The following is a 20,227-nucleotide window of genomic DNA, read 5'->3' as shown; positions in this document are numbered from 1 at the left end:
TATTTTCTATGTGTTTGTTAAAATAATAATAGGTTTTAAAATGATATTTGATCTTCTCTGTTCCCAGTATTTTGATGTATGACCTAACAACTAATATTAAAAGAAAATGAGTTCCACTGAAAACATTAGCACAGATTCTAACAGTGACTTTTATTTGGTATAATATCATGTAATTAATACCTTGTATTGGTGTAATTCGGTTATAAACACAAGACTTTGAAATAATATTCTACTGAATTATTGAAAGCCTGTTTAATTTCTTGCCACCAGAAATTCAGTTTCTGCCCTGAAGTCCCCCTGCTGCTTAAAAATATATACTAAACCATGAGTGAAAGGGTTGTCTTCAAAATTTTGTTTAATATAAATAAATAATGTTTTTAGAAAATCCTTTAGTGCCATATCTGACATAATTCTCAATTTTTAAACTCCTTTAGGTAATAGTAATAATATTTGCTTACCTAGAGTAATTTTATAAGGATTCATTAATCTTCTAAAAATGCTTTGATAGGTTAAAAAATGAATGACCCCATACAGCATGAATTTCTCTGGCAGTTTCAGTTATGATTTCATTAAATTTCAAATGATGGTTTATTTATTATGCACGTATCAAAGTAAAACATTTTGCACATTGCTACCGCTTTTCAACTTTTTGCTTTTCTCCCCCATTGTATGTTTTTACTACTTTAATTAATACCACTGAACACTTTGTTAGTGAAACTCCAGTGGCGAGCACTATTCAGATCTATTATGAAAAACTTAATTCCTTTTAACTTACCTCACATGGCAGTATTTTTTCTCTGTATAATTTCATTCAAATAAACTATTTAGCAAGCAAATTTGCTAGTCTAATTTTACAGCCACCTGACAACAGCCATCTGATAACCAATGGTGAATTATTTGCTGATCACTGTCTGGTTTAGACATATCCTTGACAAAGAGCAATCCCTTGTGATTTTTTTTCTAAGACACAGTGTCTCCTTCATCATTTCAGGAAGAGTCCATGGAACCAACTAGGCCAACAGACAGAAATTTTGCTTGCTTCCTTTAATTGACAGCTGGGTGACACAAACAGTTCCTTGATGTTTCTTGCCCAAGCAGCAAAGCTTCTTCAATATTTAACTAACTTTTCCAAGCAGGAGATACATTCCACTGACACTCTTAGTTCAAATCAAATTGTTTATACTTTCAAAATAAACAAATGGTAAGATAGCTTCTATAGAATGTAAAAAGATTTAGTTTATTTGAAAAAGTATTTTACATTTATATCTACTTCTGCTTTATTGACTACGCCGAAGTCTTTGACTGTGTGGATCACAACAAACTGTAGAAAATTCTTCAAGAGATGGGAATAGCAGACCACCTTATCTGCCTCCTGAGAAATCTGTATGCAGGTCAAGAAGCAACAGTTAGAACTGGACATGGAACAACAGACTGGTTCCAAATTGGAAAAGGAGTACGTCCAGGCTATATACTGTCACCCTGCTTATTAACTTATATGCAAAGTACATCATGAGAAATGCCAGGCTGGATGAAGCACAAGCTGGAATCAAGACTGCTGGGAGAAATATCAATAACCTCAGATATGTAGAAGACACCACCCTTATGGCAGAAAGTGAAGAGAAACTAAAGAGCTTCTCAATGAAAGTGAAAGAGAAGAGTGAAAAAGATGGCTTAAAGCTCAACATTCAGAAAACTAAGATCATGGCATCCGGTCCCATCATTTCATGGCAAATAGATGGAGAAACAGTGGAAACAGTGGCAGATTTATTTTCTTGGGCTCCAAAATCACTGCAGATGGTGACTGGAGCCATGAAATTAGAAGACGCTTGCTCCTGTAAAGAAAAGTTATGACCAACCTAGACAGCTTATTAAAAAGCAGAGACATTATTTTGCCAACAAAGTTCCATCTAGTCAGAGCTACGTTTTTTCCAGTAGTCACGTACAGATGTGAGAGTTGGACCATTAAGAAAGCTGAGTGTCAAAGAGCTGATGCTTTTGAACTGTGGTGTTGGAAAAGACTCCTGAGAGTCTCTTGGACTGCAAGGAGATCCAACCAGTCCATCCTAAAGGGGATCAGTCCTGAATATTCACTGGAAGGACTGACGCTGAAGCTGAAACTTCAATACTTTGGCCACCTGATTCGAAGAACTGACTCACTCCTGATGCTGGGAAAGATTGAAGGCGGGAGAAGGGGACGACAGAGGATGAGATGGTTGGGTGGCATCACCAACCCAACCATTGATGGACAGGAGTTCAAGCTAGCTCCGGGAATTGGTGATGGACAGGGAAGCCTGGCGTGCTGCAGTCCATTGGATCACAAAGCCGGATGTGACTGATCAACTGGACTGAACTGATTTTACGTTTCAAAAAAAAAAAAAAAACTTATAAACTAGGATTTTGAAACTGTTCAAAGAAAGGGTAATTATATTGGCAAAAACTAACGAACATCGAAGTTTTATCAAAGACATCTGCCAAGATAAAATTCTCTAATTCTGGCAAGTAGTTTTAATTTGGGCTTCCGTGATGGCTCAGCAGTAAAAGAACCAGCCTGTGATGCAGGAGACAGGAGTTCGATCCCTGAGTCAGGAAGATCCCCAGAAAAGGGAAATGGCAATCCACTCCAGTATTCTTGCCTAGGATATCTCGTGGACAGATGAGCCTGGCAGGCTACAGTCCACGGAATCGCAAGAGTCGAACACAACTTAGTGAGTAACCAACAACTACAACAAACAACAGCATACTTGCATGCCCTGACGACAATCCCCTGTGCTAATGCCTAGCTGATTGACGTTTACTAGCAGAGTTGAGATAAGCCTGAGCTAGAGAGTTCAACAGGTAAAGGAAACAGGAACTCAGGGTTACAGTATTTTATTTCCCACTGGCATATGGGATAAAAGTTTTAAGTGAATTATAGGTAAAGTTAAGGTACTATGTGGGGCTGCCCAGGTGGCTTAATGGTAAAGAATCTGCCTGCCAAATAGGAGATGCTGGTTCATTTCCTGGGTTTGGCAAGATCCTCTGGAGAAGGAAATTGCAATCCACTCCAGTATTCTTTCCTGGAGGATCCCACGGACAGAGGAGCCTGGTGGGCTACAGTCTATGGGGTGGCAAAGAGTCCGTTAGGACTGAGGGAGTGAGTACATACACACACAGTTTTAACTTAGTCTATCAATTAAGTTTGGGTACTGCTGTATATAAAAGAAACAATGTCTTGATGTAGGGTCCTTCTTGGGTAAAAAAAATGTACCATTCTGGAGAGCGGTATTGATACTGGGGGAGGCTCTGCATGTGTGGAGGCAAGGGCTGCATGGGGAATCTCTGCATCTTCCTTTAAATTTTGCTATAAACTTAATACTGCTCTAAAAAAGATACAGTTTCGAAAATGAAAAGAAATCAAAAATTATATTTTTAAACTACAATAGAAGTTTATTTTTCTTCTCATGTAAAACAAGCTCAGAGGTTAAAAGGCTAGATTTGGAAAGGTAGTTTCATAGTCACCGATGGCCCAGGCTCTTTCTCTTTTCTACTTTGCTAGCTTAGCACATGGCCTCCATCCTCACATTTACCTCTTGCTCTAAAATAGGCTACTAGGTTCCCCTTTATCACATCCAAATCCTAGGAGTGGTTAGAAAGATGATGGGAAAAAAACAGAAGTGCCCACCAGCAAATGAAACCAATTTCCTTTTAGCAGCTTTCCCAGAAGTTCCTTGTAACACTTACACTTAACCTATCTTTGGCTAAAACTTAATCCTATGACTATACTTAACTGCACAGTGTCTGGGACATGGATTCTCTTTTCTGGGCACACTACTGTCCAGGATGAAATTAGGATCCTACCTACTAAAGAGAAGAGAAGAGATATTGAGTGTCAATTCACAGTTTGTGCCACATCCATTATGTTACATGTGGGATTTTGTGGGAAATTTCATGCAGTCATTAAAAATAATGAAAAAGTACTATGCCAATTAACTTGGAATATGCGTCGGGACTTTCACAAAGATTATTGGGTGAGAAAACTAAAATGGACAGAAGTGATAAAATATGATTTCATTTTTGAATAACAAAGTGACAAAAACTCTAAATACATATGCAGATGTACATGCAAATAAGTATGTGAATATGAAAACAATCATAGAAGGGTACCCAGTAGATTATTATGTATTATTTTGGCAAAGAAGAGGAGATGCCTGTCTTGTGTTGTTTTATTGTTCCTCTTGTTATAGTAGGCCTGTGTTAGTTTTATAATTTGAAAACCATAAAATGTTTTTTAAAAATATGGCAGCAGAACCAACCTTTGTAACACCTTCCCTTATATATAAAAATTCACAGTAAGCAAGTCCCAGATGGAGTTTAGGGGATCTTAGTGAAGTACTAATAGGCTCTCAATGCAAACCAGTTTACCTAAGTTGTTTTAAATTATTTATTTTAGGAAATTACTTATTTAAGGAATATGTTAGCTGGGTAACAGTAGGGGAACATTGCATTCCTTTGGAGCTAATAGATGTTAACAAATGTTTATAAATATTTAAATATGAATATAAGGAAGAATAATATCATGACAGCTTTGCTGAATTATTGGAATATGAGCATTTATGAAATTAAACAAAATAAGCTTTATGAACTGCATTTAATATTTACCTATTTAATTCCATTTAGGACATGAATCTTTCATGAAAAGTCTTGTTTGGGAATTAGTCATACCTTGCAAGAATAAATCATATTCATGTCAACTTGGCTGCATCAAAATTTCATGAAGAAAGAGCTTCAAAATTGTGTACAACAACATATAAATTATATTTGATCCAGGTGTAATAAAGAATATGAAGACTATGAAAAAATAAAGAAAAATAAATTAATCCCCTACTGCAACTGAATGTCTATTTGGCCTGGAAAATATCCAGTGTAGTGAGTGACCTGAGGGGGAAAAAAAACAGCAGCTAGCAATGCTGAGACATTACTGTTCCTGCACTCTAAGGTCAAGAGAATTTTCAATGATTATTTTTAAAAGCTAATAATATTATAATAATTTGCAAAGTAAAATTTCAGATTCAAACTTATATCCAAATAGTTCATCCAATAATGGCGATATTTGGTTCCTGCCTTTGTTGTGGCCAAATGTTGATTTTTCAATACTAGGTCATTTGGCATCAGGCAAAGATATACTCAGTAGACCACTTAGTGAAAACGTCCCATTGGGTAAACAGTGACGCTTTACTGAAGACAGTCCTTCTGGATCACTAATATGCATAATAAATGACTTGCAGGAGATTGTAATAAATGTCACCTCCTCTCTGAATAGTATCCTTCTCCCTCAATACTTGTTCTCAATCAAATGGGCATATTAAACCAGCATACTCACAGCCTTTCTGCATGTCCCAGGATCATGTTTTGAGAAACATTGATGTAACAGAAAATTCTGTTTTAAACTTGATAATCACTGGTATCTACTGTCTTCTTGCTTGTGAAATAAGGGATGGTTGTGCAAATAGCACTGTCACATACATAGACCTTGAAAAAAATTGCTACAGTTTAGTAAATTGAAAAAAAAAAAAATATGACTCAGTCCTAGGCCCGAACCACATATTTCTTACTAGTGAAATGTGGCCAACAGGATGGAGCTGGTAGATAAATCTATGAGTCTGTTTTTAAAACTGTTTTAACTGTTTTGCAGGACTGGGATAGTATATTTTCTCTGTCCGTGGTGGGATTATAGTCAGAGTGGGGTGTTGGCACACAGGGATAAAGAGAGTATTCAGATTGAAAGGTCATGAGGAATTATACTCAAGAACCATGATTCCAGTCCTACAGTAACTCTTCATGGCTTCCAACTCCTAGATTTATTTTCGGTTAAAAGATGCAGCCATTTAAGTGATGTTGTACTGGGAATCAAGACAGGGTTTACATTATAGAAGATTTCAATTCCAGTTTCATAAACCTGTGTCTTCAAATAAAACCCCAAATGCAAATGATACAGCTCTATCATTTTGTAAGTTATTTTTCTGCATTGGTTCTTTCAATCTTCAGCCAGACTAGATCTGGGACAGATCCAGGTCAAAAGAAAAAAAGCAAAATCCCATACTCCCACTCTCTAATGATTTTGCCTAGAATTGAAGTAGATATGTAGCAATTAGTCATCAGGGAACTCAAAATTTTCAGATTCACCCTCTTCATTAATCAAGTTGACCAAGTATTTCTAAACTTTTGGTCTGCTTTGTATCTCCCTGTTAGTAAGTAGCCCAGTAGGTAATCTTCCTACCCTGGAGACTACAGACATAAAAGAGGTTCTTAAAAGTCATCTAGTCCTGTACCACAGATTCCTTATCCATTCATCTGCTGATGGGCATCTAGGTTGCTTCCATGTCCTGGCTATTATAAACAGTGCTGTGATGAACATTGGGGTGCATGTGTCTCTTTCAGATCTGGTTTCCTCAGTGTGTAGGCCCAGAAGGGGGATTGCTGGGTCATATGGCAGTTCTATTTCCAGTTTTTAAAGAAATCTCCACACTGTTCTCTACAGTGGCTGTACTAGTTTGTATTCCCACCAACAGTGTAAGAGGGTTCCCTTTTCTCCACACCCTCTCCAGCATTTATTGCTTGTAGACTTTTGGATAGCAGCCATCTTGACTGGCATGTAATGGTACCTCATTGTGGTTTTGATTTGCATTTCTCTGATAATGAGTGATGTTGAGCATCTTTTCATGTGTTTGTTAGCCATCTGTATGTCTTCTTTGGAGAACCATGGAATATTACTCAGCCATTAAAAAGAATTCATTTGAATCAGTTCTAATGAGATGGATGAAACTGGAGCCCATTATACAGAGTGAAGTAAGCCAGAAAGATAAAGACCAATACAGTATACTAACACATATATATGGAATTTAGAAAGATGGTAACAATAACCCTATATGCGAAACAGAAAAAGAGACAGAGATGTACAGAACAGAATTTTGGACTCTGTGGGAGAAGGCAAGGGTGGGATGTTTCGAGAGAACAGCATCGAAACATGTATATTATCTAGGGTGAAACAGATCACCAGCCCAGGCTGGATGCCTGAGACAAGTGCTCGGGCCTGGTGCACTGGAAAGACCCAGAGGAATCGGGTGGAGAGGGAGGTAGAAGCGGGGATCAGGATGGGGAATACATGTAAATCCATGGCTGATTCATGTCAATGTATGGCAAAACCCACTACAATATCGTAAAGTAATTAGCCTCCAACTAATAAAAATAAATGAAAAATAAATAAAAATCTGCTATAGGAAAAAAAAGTCATCTAGTCCTGCCGATCTATTTGACAGTGAGGAAGTTGAACCAGCTTTTTTGGGGAGTTGCTCAAGGTCAAATGACTTGGGTCAGGGACGGAATGAGAACTCTAATTTAGGGACACTGACTTTTGGAAAAGGAAGCTCTTGAGAAGTCCTCCTGAAACGCTCCTTGTGCGTCCTTTAGGACAGTCTCCAGAAGAAATGCAAAATGGTAGTACTTTTTGCCCTGACATTTGGCGTATAGGACCACTCATACACAGTGGTCCTAAGGGGGAGATGTGGTGGGGTGCCAGAACACTTGAACTTCAGGCAGGAGACCTGGGTTCTACTGGTAGTTCTGACACTAAAGAACCAGGTGCCCTTAGTACTCAGGCTCAACTTCTTTATAGGAAGGCAACCGTTACAAACCGGCCCAATCGCAGTCATCCGATATACTTTGGCCCCTTTCTTCCCGCATTTGAGAATTATCAACATTAAAGGAGGAAATATAAGGTAACTTCTCTAGAACATTGACAGTGCCTAGGACATATTAAGGCTCAATCTTTTCACTGATTATCATAACGCCAATTTTTCAGCTGCTGTGCCAGGCAACACGCAAGAGGCTCTGTGTGTGTGTGTGTGTGTGTGTGTGTGTGTGTGTGTGTGTGTGTGTGTGTGGCAAGAGGCACAGTGTGTGTGTGTGTGTGGCAAGAGGCACAGTGTGTGTGTGTGTGTGTGTGTGATTGAACCCACGTCCCTTAACATCCACCTACATTGGCAGACGGGTTCTTTACCACTAGCGCCACCAGCGTGTAGCCTTTTTAGTCTGACACCTGACTGCGCATGCACGCACCTAACCACACATCTAGTTGTTTTCCCGCTTAAGCGCAAGCTCCGCCTCCGAGGGCGTGCCCCTTAGAGCGCCGGCACCACCGTGAAGCGCGCGCTTGTCTGGGTGTGACGTAAATCGGGGGCGACAGATGGGGGCGTTTGCTTCCGGGGCCAAGGGTGTTTGTTTCCGGGTAAGCAGACTTTGCCGGTCGTGGGATAGTTTATTGATTCGAAGCTGCGTCCTGGTCGGGTGGCCTGGGCCCGGGAAGCCAGGCATGAAGATCACCAGGCAGAAACACGCCAAGAAGCATCTTGGCTTCTTCCGCAATAATTTTGGAGTCCGCGAGCCATACCAGATACTGCTGGACGGCACTTTCTGTCAGGCGGCGCTACGGGGCCGCATCCAGCTGCGAGAGCAGTTGCCCCGCTACCTCATGGCGGAGACTCAGCTGTGCACCACCAGGTGGGCCTGGCCGGTCCGGATGGAGGCGCGGGAAACCCGCGAGTGCGGCAGCAGCCGGGCCGCTGCTCACAGGCATCCATTGTGATCCCTGGAGGGGCAAAGCGCCCCGCCCAATAGGAGCTGACAGTTCGGCGGCGCCGCGGAGGAGGGTGGGCGAGTATCTACCGTGTAGAGGGACATTAGTATCGTGGGGTATTTGCTTGTCGTTAGTCTGGAGGACAAGCACATGTCCTTTGCAGTCCAACCTGGCTTCCGATCCCAGTGCTACCAGTTTTGTGATTTCCGGCAAGTTCTTTAATCTCTGAGCCTAGAATTACTCATCTGATTAAAAAAAAAAAAAAGATCGTAACTACTTATAAATTTGCTATAAAAGTCGTTTATTGGTATCTCAAAACCTGTCTCCTCGAAGTGGTTGCTGGTTGTTTGCAAAGCTTTTCCCAGTTTAAGAATTTTTCAAGCTTCACAACTGCCTCATGGTGTGACACCTTCTATTCCCAGAAAGATAAGGCCAGACTCGATGTTAAGAACTTTGTGCAAGGTCCTCTGTTTATTCAGCTGCCTTTTTTGAACGCCAGGCACTGCTCTAGCCAGAAGATAACTGTGTGAACAGGATGATCTCCCAAACCGAATGGCCAGCAAAGTGCATAAAGTGTTAGTCGTTCAGTCGTGTCCGACTCTGTGCAACGCTATGGACTGTATCCTCCCAGGCTCCTCTGTCCGTGAAATTCTTCAGGCAAGAATGCTAGAGTGGGTTGCATAAATCAACCGCTATTTGTTATGTTTGACTCCAAGTGTAGTTTCCCCATTTCCTCAAAGTGTGGGAACATGTAAGATGAAACCATGTGGGGCTGTTTGGAGGGAGGATGAAATCAAGGACGGTTTCATAGAGGAAGTGACTTGAGCTCAGTCCCAGTTCAGTTCTGAAGGGAAGGACATTTTCTGAGTAAAAGATCCCTTGTAGAACTCTTGAACGAAGGAGTGGAGTTGTGAAATGCAAGGGAAAGAGGTTAGAGCACAGTGAAAGGAGCTGGGAAGAAGATAGAGGCTGCGTAACAAAGAACTACTATTCATAAACTTAGTAGTTTTTCTTTTTCTTTGTAGAATATTTCCTTTAAAAAGTGAAAAAAGAAAATTTAAATGACCATAAGACCACACCAATGACTTACTACTGTCATTCATCCAATTCTTTGTACACACACACACATAAGAATGGGCTCTTACTCTGCATATGATATTAATGGCCTGTCTTTCTCACCTAATAGTACTCCATAAACAACTTTCTGTATTCAGAACTTCATACAGATTTCATCCAGGCAGAGCTTCAGATGGGACATAGATACCCTTAGTTTTTGATCCCCTTTGCCTTCAGGACTGCCAGATCCTGATGACCTGTGCTCCAGAGTTGATTTCTTCTGTCTACAAGCCTTGTCCATTTAGCTCTGTCTGTCATAAATATTAACATTTTTAATACAGTCTGTAATATACATATGTTTGAAAAGTAGTGGATGAAATTATATTTTGCTGCATTTTCCCTCCTAAGGAATTTAGCTTCTGAACTTCTGGAGTATTTCATGCACAAAAATAGAATAGCATCACAAAATATCTATCACCCAGCTTTTGCAGTTATTGACATGACTATTCTTACTCATTTATTTCCCCCACCCCCCTTAATCTTACTGATAGGTTACTTTAAAACATACTGTTCTGTTAATTCTTGGTGTGTGTTAGGAGGTAAATGCTATCACACATGATAAGTATCTTCTAGAAAAGATAACTGCAGCTATGTAAGGGGTGAGTTGGAGAAGCAAGAGAATGAAGACAGGTAAACCCATTTTTTGGTTAATTCTAGTCAAGAAATAATGGGAGAGAGGAAAGGCAGGAACCCCAGGGTTTTACAAGGAGATGTCACAGAAGTAAATACCAAGCTGAGATAGAACTACCCACCTTTGGGGCAGGGTAGAGGTGGGAGTGAGAAAGCAAAGATCAAATAGGATTTCGGATTTCTATACAAGGTATCTGAGAAGATAATAAATCCAAAGCATTAGCAAGCCCTGGAGAAGTTTGGAAACAGGAAAGTAGTTTGATTTTAGACATAGTGAATTTGATGAAGAGCTGACGGCAGACCATCCATGGGAAATATTCAGTAAATGTTTGGCAATTTAGTCCTGAAATTCAAAATAACATTCAAAATGGGTAACTGTAGAAAGCAAAATCTCTTCAAACAAATAAACTAATGGGATAAAGGGGATGAGGCAAGGTAGAGACAGGCAAGGGTTGGCTCAGGTTGAAGAACCTTTTGATTCACTATTTCTCATAATTTTTAAGTGGGATAGAGGAAGTACCTGGGGATCTTATTAAAATACTAATATTTGACTCCTCCATAAGAGGTTCAGATTTGTGGATGAGAAATTAGGCTTCCCAGGTGGTAAAGTTGTAAAGAATCCGTCTGCCAATGCAGGAGACGCAGGTTCAATCCCTGGGTCAGGAATATCCTCTGAAGTAGGAAATGGCAACCCAATCCAGTATTTTTGCCTGGAAAATTCCATGGACACAGGAGCCTGGTGAGCTATAGCCCATGGGGTTTCAAAGAGTTGGACACGACTGAGCAACTGAGCACACACACATTGGTAACACTTTGAAAAACAGTAGCTTAATATGAAAATGCAAAGTGAGGAAAGTTGTGATTGCTTTTAAACAAGCTGGTGAGTTGAGAATCTTTACTTTTCTGAGCTGAAAATACTTTAAAGGTGTATCGATTTGTACTTGAAACAGAAGCCTATAGCACTCTGGCTGGGGCATCTATTGTCAAACTACTTAGATTCACATTTCACTCTACCACTTTTAGTTGTTTGACTTTGGGCATGTTACTTGAAATCTCCCAGAATAAGCTGTTCTAAAATAAGGATAATTTTAAAGTAAGCTGCCTAACTTTGTAGGGCTGTTTTGAGATAAGGGAGAATTTATGTCAAGAGCAGTTAGCATGCTGCCTGCACATGATAAATGCTCAGTACATTTCAGCTATTCATTAAGTTCCTTCTACTTGGTGTATGCATTTTTCCAGGTCTTTTGAGGGTGAAATGGTTACTGTATGGCTTGTAGTTTTTGAAAAAGACCTTAGATTGTTTTTTAATACTTTATGTGAATAACTGATATGCATCTGTTACAACTGTGAGCTGCTAATAACACTTTATTTTCCAGATGTGTGTTAAAAGAGTTGGAAACATTGGGAAAGGACTTATATGGGGCAAAGCTGATTGCCCAAAAATGCCAGGTTCGAAATTGTCCCCATTTCAAGAATGCAGTGAGTGGATCAGAATGTCTGCTTTCCATGGTGGAAGATGGAAATCCTCACCATTATTTCTTGGCAACACAGGTGACACCAGTTTTAAAACCAGAGTCAATTTTAGTCATCTCTGTTTATACGTTATGTGGAGCTATTTGTCATTAGAAGAAATTAGATGGTTAGGCATAATGGTTTACTTCTTCATTACTGAAATTTCCTTTTTTTAAATAAAAAAATTATTGACATAGAGATGTGATGATATGTTTTAGGGCTCTTACAAGGAAAGTAAGTAGAGCAAAGATTTTACATTTTATGTTTATACATGTTTTTCATGTTTCTATATTTCATACTATTTATGTGTATATATGTATATATGTATTCACATATTCATGTGTATTCATATTTACATATGAATACATATATTCAGAAAGTTGTATTTCATATTATTTGAGACCATACCACCAATATGGAACTCTTTCAGGCTTTTAAAGACTGGGCTGCAGGGGAGGAGAGACCCTCTGGGTGAATATTAATAAGTTCACATCCGTACAGACTTTCTTAAATATGCTTGTGGAATTATAAAATTACACAATTAGAAGCAGAGCTGAGTGTAGAATCTGAGTCAGCTAGTTCCTACTTTATTTCTATTCTTTCGATCTCTGAGCATTCTTGACCCTTTCTGAAACATGTATCAGAGTAGGAATGATGGATATCACCTAACATATTTACCTTTGCATTTGTTTGTATTTTGAGGTCCTTGAAAATTAGTGGTCTTAGAATATTGATCAGTATAGAATATTGATAATTCGAGTTCATATTGTTGACGCTTAACTGTGCTCAGTTTTTATGTTTTTCTTCCTTTGTCATAAAATATACTACTGTTAGTGAGACATACTGATTTGAGAAGTAAAACCGGTGATCTTTTATTTTTAGTATAGTCCTCTTTACCTTCTTAGAAATCTATTTAAGGTATCTAATTATTCTATTTGAACTAAATAATTCTGTGTTTCTCTTTAATAGGATCAGAATTTGTCTATGAAAGTAAAGAAGAAGCCTGGAATTCCCCTCATGTTTATTATTCAGAACACTATAGTCTTGGACAAACCTTCTCCCAAAGCGATTGCGTTTGTTAAAGCAGTCGAGTCCGGTCAGCTTGTCTCAGTGCATGAGAAACAGAGTATCAAGCAACTCAAAGAGGAGCAGGGTTTAGTCAGAGACCCAGAACAGAGAAGAAGAAGAAAGCGCAAGAAAGTAAGTGGCCCCAATCCTCTTAGCTGTTTGAAGAAAAAGAAAAAAACACAGGATACGAACTCATCTGCCTCGGAAAAGAAAAGGAAAAGAAAAAGAATCCGAAATAGATCTACCTCAAAAGTACTTTCTGAAAAGCAGAATGCAGAAGGGTAATAAGTCTAAAGACTTTCAAATATGAAAATAAATTTCTTTTAGAAACTGTGAAAGTACTTATTTTTATAAATGAATTTTGACCCACAAGCCTTTATAAAATTATTTTTCAAAAACCAGTGGATGTATTTAGGTGTAATCATGTTCACTTTTCTTACAGAACGTAGGGGTTTTTTTTTTTTTAATGTAAAACTGTTAATCTCTTTCTGTCTTAGTGCTGTCCCCCACCCTCCAACATTATGTGGAGATGGTTTAAAAATACCTTCTAGTACCAAAATGCTTGTGACTAAAAAAGAGGTAATCATTCTCATCCTTTCATGTTCACAGAGGAAACTTACTTTTGCAACTTATACAGTGGTTGTAGAATTTACCTTTATGTTTCCAAATAATATGAATATGTTGCTACCTTTTGAGCTGCTGATTATTTATTAACTTTCTACTGGAAAGAGTGAAAATTTTGCTTACTTATTTTACTTCACCATTTTTCTAGTATATTAATATTTCAGTATTTTTACATCTCAAATTCAGTATTTTCATTATGAAGGCTATCAGCTTTATTTACTACTGAACCAAGTAGCATGCTGTGGTTGACTTTATTTCTTATATTACTTTTTTTGTTATTTCAGAAGTTAATAATGGGCTCATTTTCTTCTAGCATCTGACTTGATCTTGCCATATTCAGTAATTCTAAAAAGGATCTCATAATTTTCCATATGATTGTTATTGTTCAGTTGCTAAGTCACATCCGACTCTTTGCAACCCCATGAGTGCAGTACACCAGGCTCTTCTGCCCTTCACTATCTCCTGGAATTTGCTCAACTTGGTGTCCATTGAGTCCGTGATGCTATCTGATCATCTCACCCTCTGCCTCCCCCTTCTTTTGCCTTCAATCTTTCCCAGCATCAGGATCTTTTCCAGTGAATTGGCTCTTCTCATCAGGTAGCCAAAATATTGGAGCTTCAACTTCAGCATCAGTCCTTCCAATGAATATTCAGAGTTGATTTCCTTTAGGATTGACTGGTTTGATCTCCTTGCAGTCCAAGGGACTCTGAAGAGTCTTTTCCAGCACCATGATTAGAAAGTATCAGTTCTTTGATGCTCAGCCTTCTTTATGGTCCAACTCTCATGTGTATAAACCATACTGGAAAAACCATAATATCAAGTAATTTCTTTCTCCTGGTGATACTTCTGGAGCCAGCTCTCTGACTTCCAATGTGGAAACGTTTTCTGCCAGGTATATTGCTCAGCTATCACCTAGGCATTTCCTGTCCTTATCCAGAGAATCTATTCTGTAGCCTAGATTCTTCCTTCTACTCTTTCTTGGTTTCCTCTTCTGTGGTAGCGCATAGAGTGTGTAGGAGGTACATTTTTTGAGGCTCAACCAGTGTGTCTAAACTTATATTTATTGTGCCAATAATCTAGCAAGATAAAGAATGCTCTATTCTTAATTGTTTATAAGACCCTAGGGGGGAAAAAAATCCCTTTACTCATTTTGAGTTCCATTTGTCCAGTGGAGAGGGTGCTTTTCTTTTGGGTATACATGTTAACTTCAATGGCAAGAATTCTTTTCCATTCTTGGAATAATATTCTCTCAGATTGGCTTTAAATATTGTTTTTAAAATGTCTAAATAGTTCAATTAGGAGTTGAATAATCTAACTTTTCTTTTTTAGGCCCCTCCCAAATTGTTTCAATCATCAATCAGGCCAAAATTAAAAATGTTTTTACACTGTAAGATTGAAGTATAAAGTTCTTAGATTGATCAGTAGTTCCTGACTTTGAGAGTCTGCGATACCTTCAAATAGTGGTTCTTAATCTGTATCCTTGTAATATCATGATCATGTATGAAATACTTCGTGAATAAGTTCTTATTTATAGCTGAAATAAATGACTTTTTAAAAATATGAGACAATTCAAATTTATTCCTATAGAAATAGTCTCAGTTGAACTCAGAGATGCTTTTTTGATGGAAAGTGGAATTTTAGCTTTACACCAGGAGCACCACATAGGCTGTATTACCTCTCAAGCCAGGTGAGTGTTTTCTGTTGTCATTTCATGATTCTGTTTTAAATTGTTTATGTAGGAACATTTTTTAAAAAGAAAAGCAAAAGTAGAAAAAAGTGAATACAGTTCTATAGTTTTGTGAGGAGAAAACATTTGTCAGTAATGACAAGAGTTGAGATTACTAAATGTAGGCAAAGTGATAAAGCAAGTGAAATGTACACTGATGATATTCGTTTCAACACTCTCAAGTGCGTAAATTTTAGGTATTTTTCTTTTTAACAAGGTTTATATTTATTCAGTGCTATCTTATTGCCTATTAATAGAACTGGTGAGCTGGGAAAGCAAGTCATTTTTATAAAATTGTAATTTTTAAAATATAAAAAGTACAATGCATTATAAAACATTTAATATCTTAAAACTTTGATTAGTTATATGTATCTTTTCTTGGCAAAATTAGGATCTCATATCTTTGTACTAGTTCTTCAATGAATATTACCCACTGCCACCACTTGAAAATTGCTAGTGCTACTTGCTTTATTTCTCTGTACAAATTAGAGAAAGAAGTGGTGGGCCATAGGAGCACGCACATATAATCCATTTTGTGGTTTGGAAAAGAAAATGTTAAGAACCTCTTTAAAGGATGGCAGCTCGCATTGTTGGGGATAAAATACACGTGCTTTTGCATTCTCTGAAGTTTGCTAGACTTCAGATTCTGTATTCCCTATATTTTCAAAGCACTACAGCCATTTCTAAAAGGAACCAGTCACAGCTACCTGGTGGCAGGTTGATTACATTGGATCCTTTCCATCATGGACAGAATAGAAATTTATCCTTAATGGAATAGAGCCTATTCTGTATATGAATCTTCTTTTCTTTCCCATTATGCTTATGTCAGTATCACTTAACAAAATGCCTTATTTGCCAATGTGGTACTCTACCAACACTGCTTCTGATCAAGGAATTTGTGGTGTTAAATGGTCTTGCTCTAACATGTCGTTATGTAAGTAATGCTATTTTGGAGACAACACCTTGAAAGGATGGATATTCTCTTAGAAGAATATCTTACAAGACACAGTATAACATTTGAACCAGAAGTCAATACATGGTGTGTCACTTCCATACCTAGAATACATGGGTCCAGAAATTAAAGGATGGAAGTCGGAGTACTTCCTCTTACTATTATGTTGTATAACCCACTCAGAATTTTTACTTGCCCTCACAACTTTGAGCTTTGCTGGCTTGGCGGGGGTGGTGGTGGGGAGTCTAGTTCCCAAAGGAGAAATGTTTCTACCAAGGGAACAACAATAATTCCATTAATTTGGAAGATGAGACTGCCACCGGGTCATTTGGGGGCTTCTTTTTTTAAACATTTACTTTTATCTTGGCTGCACTGGGTTTTCCCTGTTGCACGCGGACTCCTTGCAGTGGCTTCTCTCGTTACTGAGTCAGGCACTGGAGCACACAGGCCCAGTGGTGTGGCGCACATGGGCTTAGTTGCTTCACGGCATGTGGGGTCTTCCCAGCTCAGGGACCGAACCTGTGTCTCCCTTATTGGCAGGCAGATTCTTTAACACTGAGCCATCAGGGAAGCCCTCAGCTAACATCTTGGCTGATTTCATGTGAGGCAGGACCACTCAGTTAAGTCACTCATGAATTCTTGACCCATGGAAACTGTGAGGTATATGTTTGCTGTTGTAAGCAAGTAAATTTTGCAATAGTTTGTTATGTAGCAAAATAATGAATATAATAATGGAAGTTTAAAATACCAAATATGACCTTGTGACCAGTTACAAAAATTGTGCCTCTAACAGCTATGAAGCTTTTCTTTCTTGTTATGTGTATATGTATCTATAGCTACATGTGCTTGGTTGCTCAGTCGTGTCTGACTCTGTAGCCAGCCTGCCAGGCTCCTCTGTCCATGGGGATTCTCCAGGCAAGAATACTGGAGTGGGTTGCTATGCCTTCTTCCAGGGGATCTTCCCAACCCAGGATCGAACCCAGATCTACATTGCAGGCAGATTCTTTACCATCTGAACCACCAGGGAAGCCCGATAACTATATGTGTATATGTATATATAATATGCATACACACATACATTATATAAATGTTATACACATATAAATATATGCATATGTATAAATATACAATATATATTATGTATAGAAGAATCATACATTCACACATATATTCTATCTTCTCCTTGTCCCAAATATTTTTTACATGTTTTTTTTTTTATTATAAATGCTTTATTCTTTATGTTTTTTAAGTGTATTTTTTACTGAAGTACAGGTGATTTACAATGTCGTATTAATTTCTCCTGTACAGCAGTGACTCAGTTATATATACATTCTTTTTTTTCTTTTCCATTAAGGTTTATCCCAGGATATTGAATGTAGTTCCCTCTGCTATACATTAGGTCCTTGTTGCTTATCCTTTCTATATGTAATTCAGTTCAGTTCAGTTCAGTCACTCAGTCGTGTCCGACTCTTTGCGACCCCATGAATCACAGCACACCAGGCCTCCCAGTCCATCACAAAATCCCGGAGTTTACTCAAATTCATGTCCATCGAGTCGGTGATGCCATCCAGCCATCTCATCCTCTGTCACCCCCTTCTCCTGCCCCCAATCCCTCCCAGCATCAGGGTCTTTTTCCAATGAGTCAACTCTTCACATGAGGTGGCCAAAGTATTGGAGTTTCAGCTTCAGCATCAGTCCTTCCAATGAACACCCAGGACTGATCTTCAGGATGGATTGGTTGGATCTCCTTGCAGTCCAAGGGACTCTCAAGAGTCCTCAACTCCACAATTCAAAAGCATCAATTCTTCGGTGCTCAGCTTTCTTCACAGTCCAACTCACATCCATACATGACCACTGGAAAAACCATAGCCTTGACTTGGGATAGCTTCCATCTATTAACCCCAAACTCCAGTCCATCTCTCTCCCACCCACTACAAGTTTTTCTTATTTGAGATTAACGTTACCGTTTAATCTTTTGGTAACAGAATTTCAGCTGGGACTGAGATTGAAATTAAGGGGTAATTAGCATAGCCTATGTAGCTACAATGACCAATAGTATTTTGCATCTTCTGATTTTGTGAAGTGTGAGAATACCTTCTTTTGTATGAAGGACAGTTGCATCATACAACTGGGAGTTGTTGAATCATTGTATGAAAACTTAAAGTGTAAAGAAGGGTGCACATGGATGCTGAGTAGCCAAAGGTGTGTCAGTTCCAAGTCCACCTGTCTGTGCTCTACGTTGTGGCGCTGGAGCTGGAACTCTGCAAACCACAATCCTCTGGTGACAGTTTTCTCCTAGATTCTGCCAGTGAGGGGCACTAAGGCAGGACCTGGAAGGAGGATGGAAGAAGAAAGGGTGTGCTTTTTCCTGTGAACTTACTATAGACTCCTTGAGTGCCTGGGGTTCTTCACTCTAGCTGCTGCAGTTTCTTACCAGCAGTCCCTAATCCAATTATAACACTTGTAGAACAGGTTTATTGCCTGCACCCCTTATCCCCCACCAGAAAGCCGGCACTAGCTGGCTGGAGCCCATTCTTCTGGGGCCCATCCTCTGAGCTGAGAGACATTGGAGTTTGCCTTCTCAGATATTTCAGCGCCAGGGGCTCCTCCACGTTCTGTTTTAATAATTTTTAAAATTTTTTTTGAATTATTTTTGGTTGTGCTGGGTCTTCGCTGCTTTTGCGAGGGCCTTCTCCAGTTGTGGCAAGCGGGGGCTACTCTTTGTTGAGGTGTGTGGGCTTCTCATTGCGGTGGCTTCTCATTGTGGAGCATGGGCTCTAGGAGCACGAGCTTCGGGAGTTGGAGCACGCGTGCTCTAGAGTGCGAGAGCTTTAGTTGTGATGGACAGGCTTAGTTGCTCTGAGGCATGTGGAATCTTCCCAGACGGGATTTACTTGTATCCCCAGTCTGCATTGGCAGGTGGATTCTTATCCACTGGGCCACCAGGGAGGTCCTGTTTTAATAATTCTAACCTCTTTCCTCTACCCCCTTGCTTTAAGGGCAGAAGTTGCTTCCTGCAGTTGCTACCTCCATAATTTTTAGGGTTCTCTTTCTACCTGTTTAGTGTCATGGTTAAAAACTTGATACCTGATTAATATGTGTTTGTATTAAATTATCTTTTTCACATGACTGGTGTGGTTTTTCTTTCCCATCTAGTCCTGGATCTAAGGGTTCCAATCAGCCAGGCCTGATTCAAGTGTTCATTCTGGAGCTAGAGGGGAAGGGGTCAGCTCTAATCAAATTATGTAGACTGAGATTGGATAGGATTTAGCTCAAAGAAAAAATGGGATACTATTATAGAGGTGAGGAGGGATCAGGCAAAAAAATCACATCTGAGTATGAGGATAATCTTTAAAGATAATGAGAGAAGTTTTCACAACCTTTTTCTCCCATATAAAAATAGCCCAAAAAAAATTATTGTGAAAGTGAAAAGACAAATGGAAATTAGATGCCATTTCACATTCACTAGGATGGGTTATAATTACATAGACACGAAATAACAAGTGTTGTTAAGGATGTGGAGAAATTGGAACCCACATACATTGCTGGTGAGAGTGTAAAATGGTACAGCTGCTTTGGCAATCCCTCAAATGCTTAAACATAGCATTATCATATTATCCAGCAATTCTTTCCCCAGTATATACCCAAGAAAAATGAGAGCATATGCCCACACAAAACTTGAACATAAAAATTCATAGTAGGTTTATTCATAATACCAAAAAGTGGAGATAACCCAAATGTCCATTAACTGATGAATGGATAAATAAAATGTGGTGTATATATATATATCTCCATATAATTTATTTGGCAATAAAATACCTATGCATACTACAACATGAATGAATCTTGGAAATATGCTAAGTGAAAGAAACCAGTAACAAAGGATCATATAGTGTATGATTCCATTTATATGAAATGTTAAAAATGGGCAAATCTATAGAGACAAAGTGGATACCTAGAGACTAGAAAAGATGGGAGGATGGAGGCA

At 38.9% G+C, this 20,227-nt stretch overlaps 1 protein-coding gene across 1 annotated transcript; it reads left to right on the top strand.

Moving 5' to 3' along the window:
• The first annotated feature begins 8,251 nt into the window (after window positions 1–8,251).
• UTP23 (UTP23 small subunit processome component) lies at window positions 8,252–19,368 on the top strand. The gene is made up of 3 exons (XM_061123575.1): window positions 8,252–8,535; window positions 11,734–11,908; window positions 12,839–19,368. The coding sequence occupies exons 1-3, from the start codon at window positions 8,348–8,350 to the stop codon at window positions 13,220–13,222; spliced, it is 747 nt and encodes a 248-aa protein (XP_060979558.1). The 5' UTR covers window positions 8,252–8,347; the 3' UTR covers window positions 13,223–19,368.
• Window positions 19,369–20,227: the final 859 nt, after the last annotated feature.

The sequence above is a fragment of the Dama dama genome, chromosome 21, assembly GCF_033118175.1.
Source record: "Dama dama isolate Ldn47 chromosome 21, ASM3311817v1, whole genome shotgun sequence".
NCBI lineage: Eukaryota > Metazoa > Chordata > Mammalia > Artiodactyla > Cervidae > Dama > Dama dama.
This window is presented reverse-complemented; position numbering and strand designations above follow the sequence as displayed.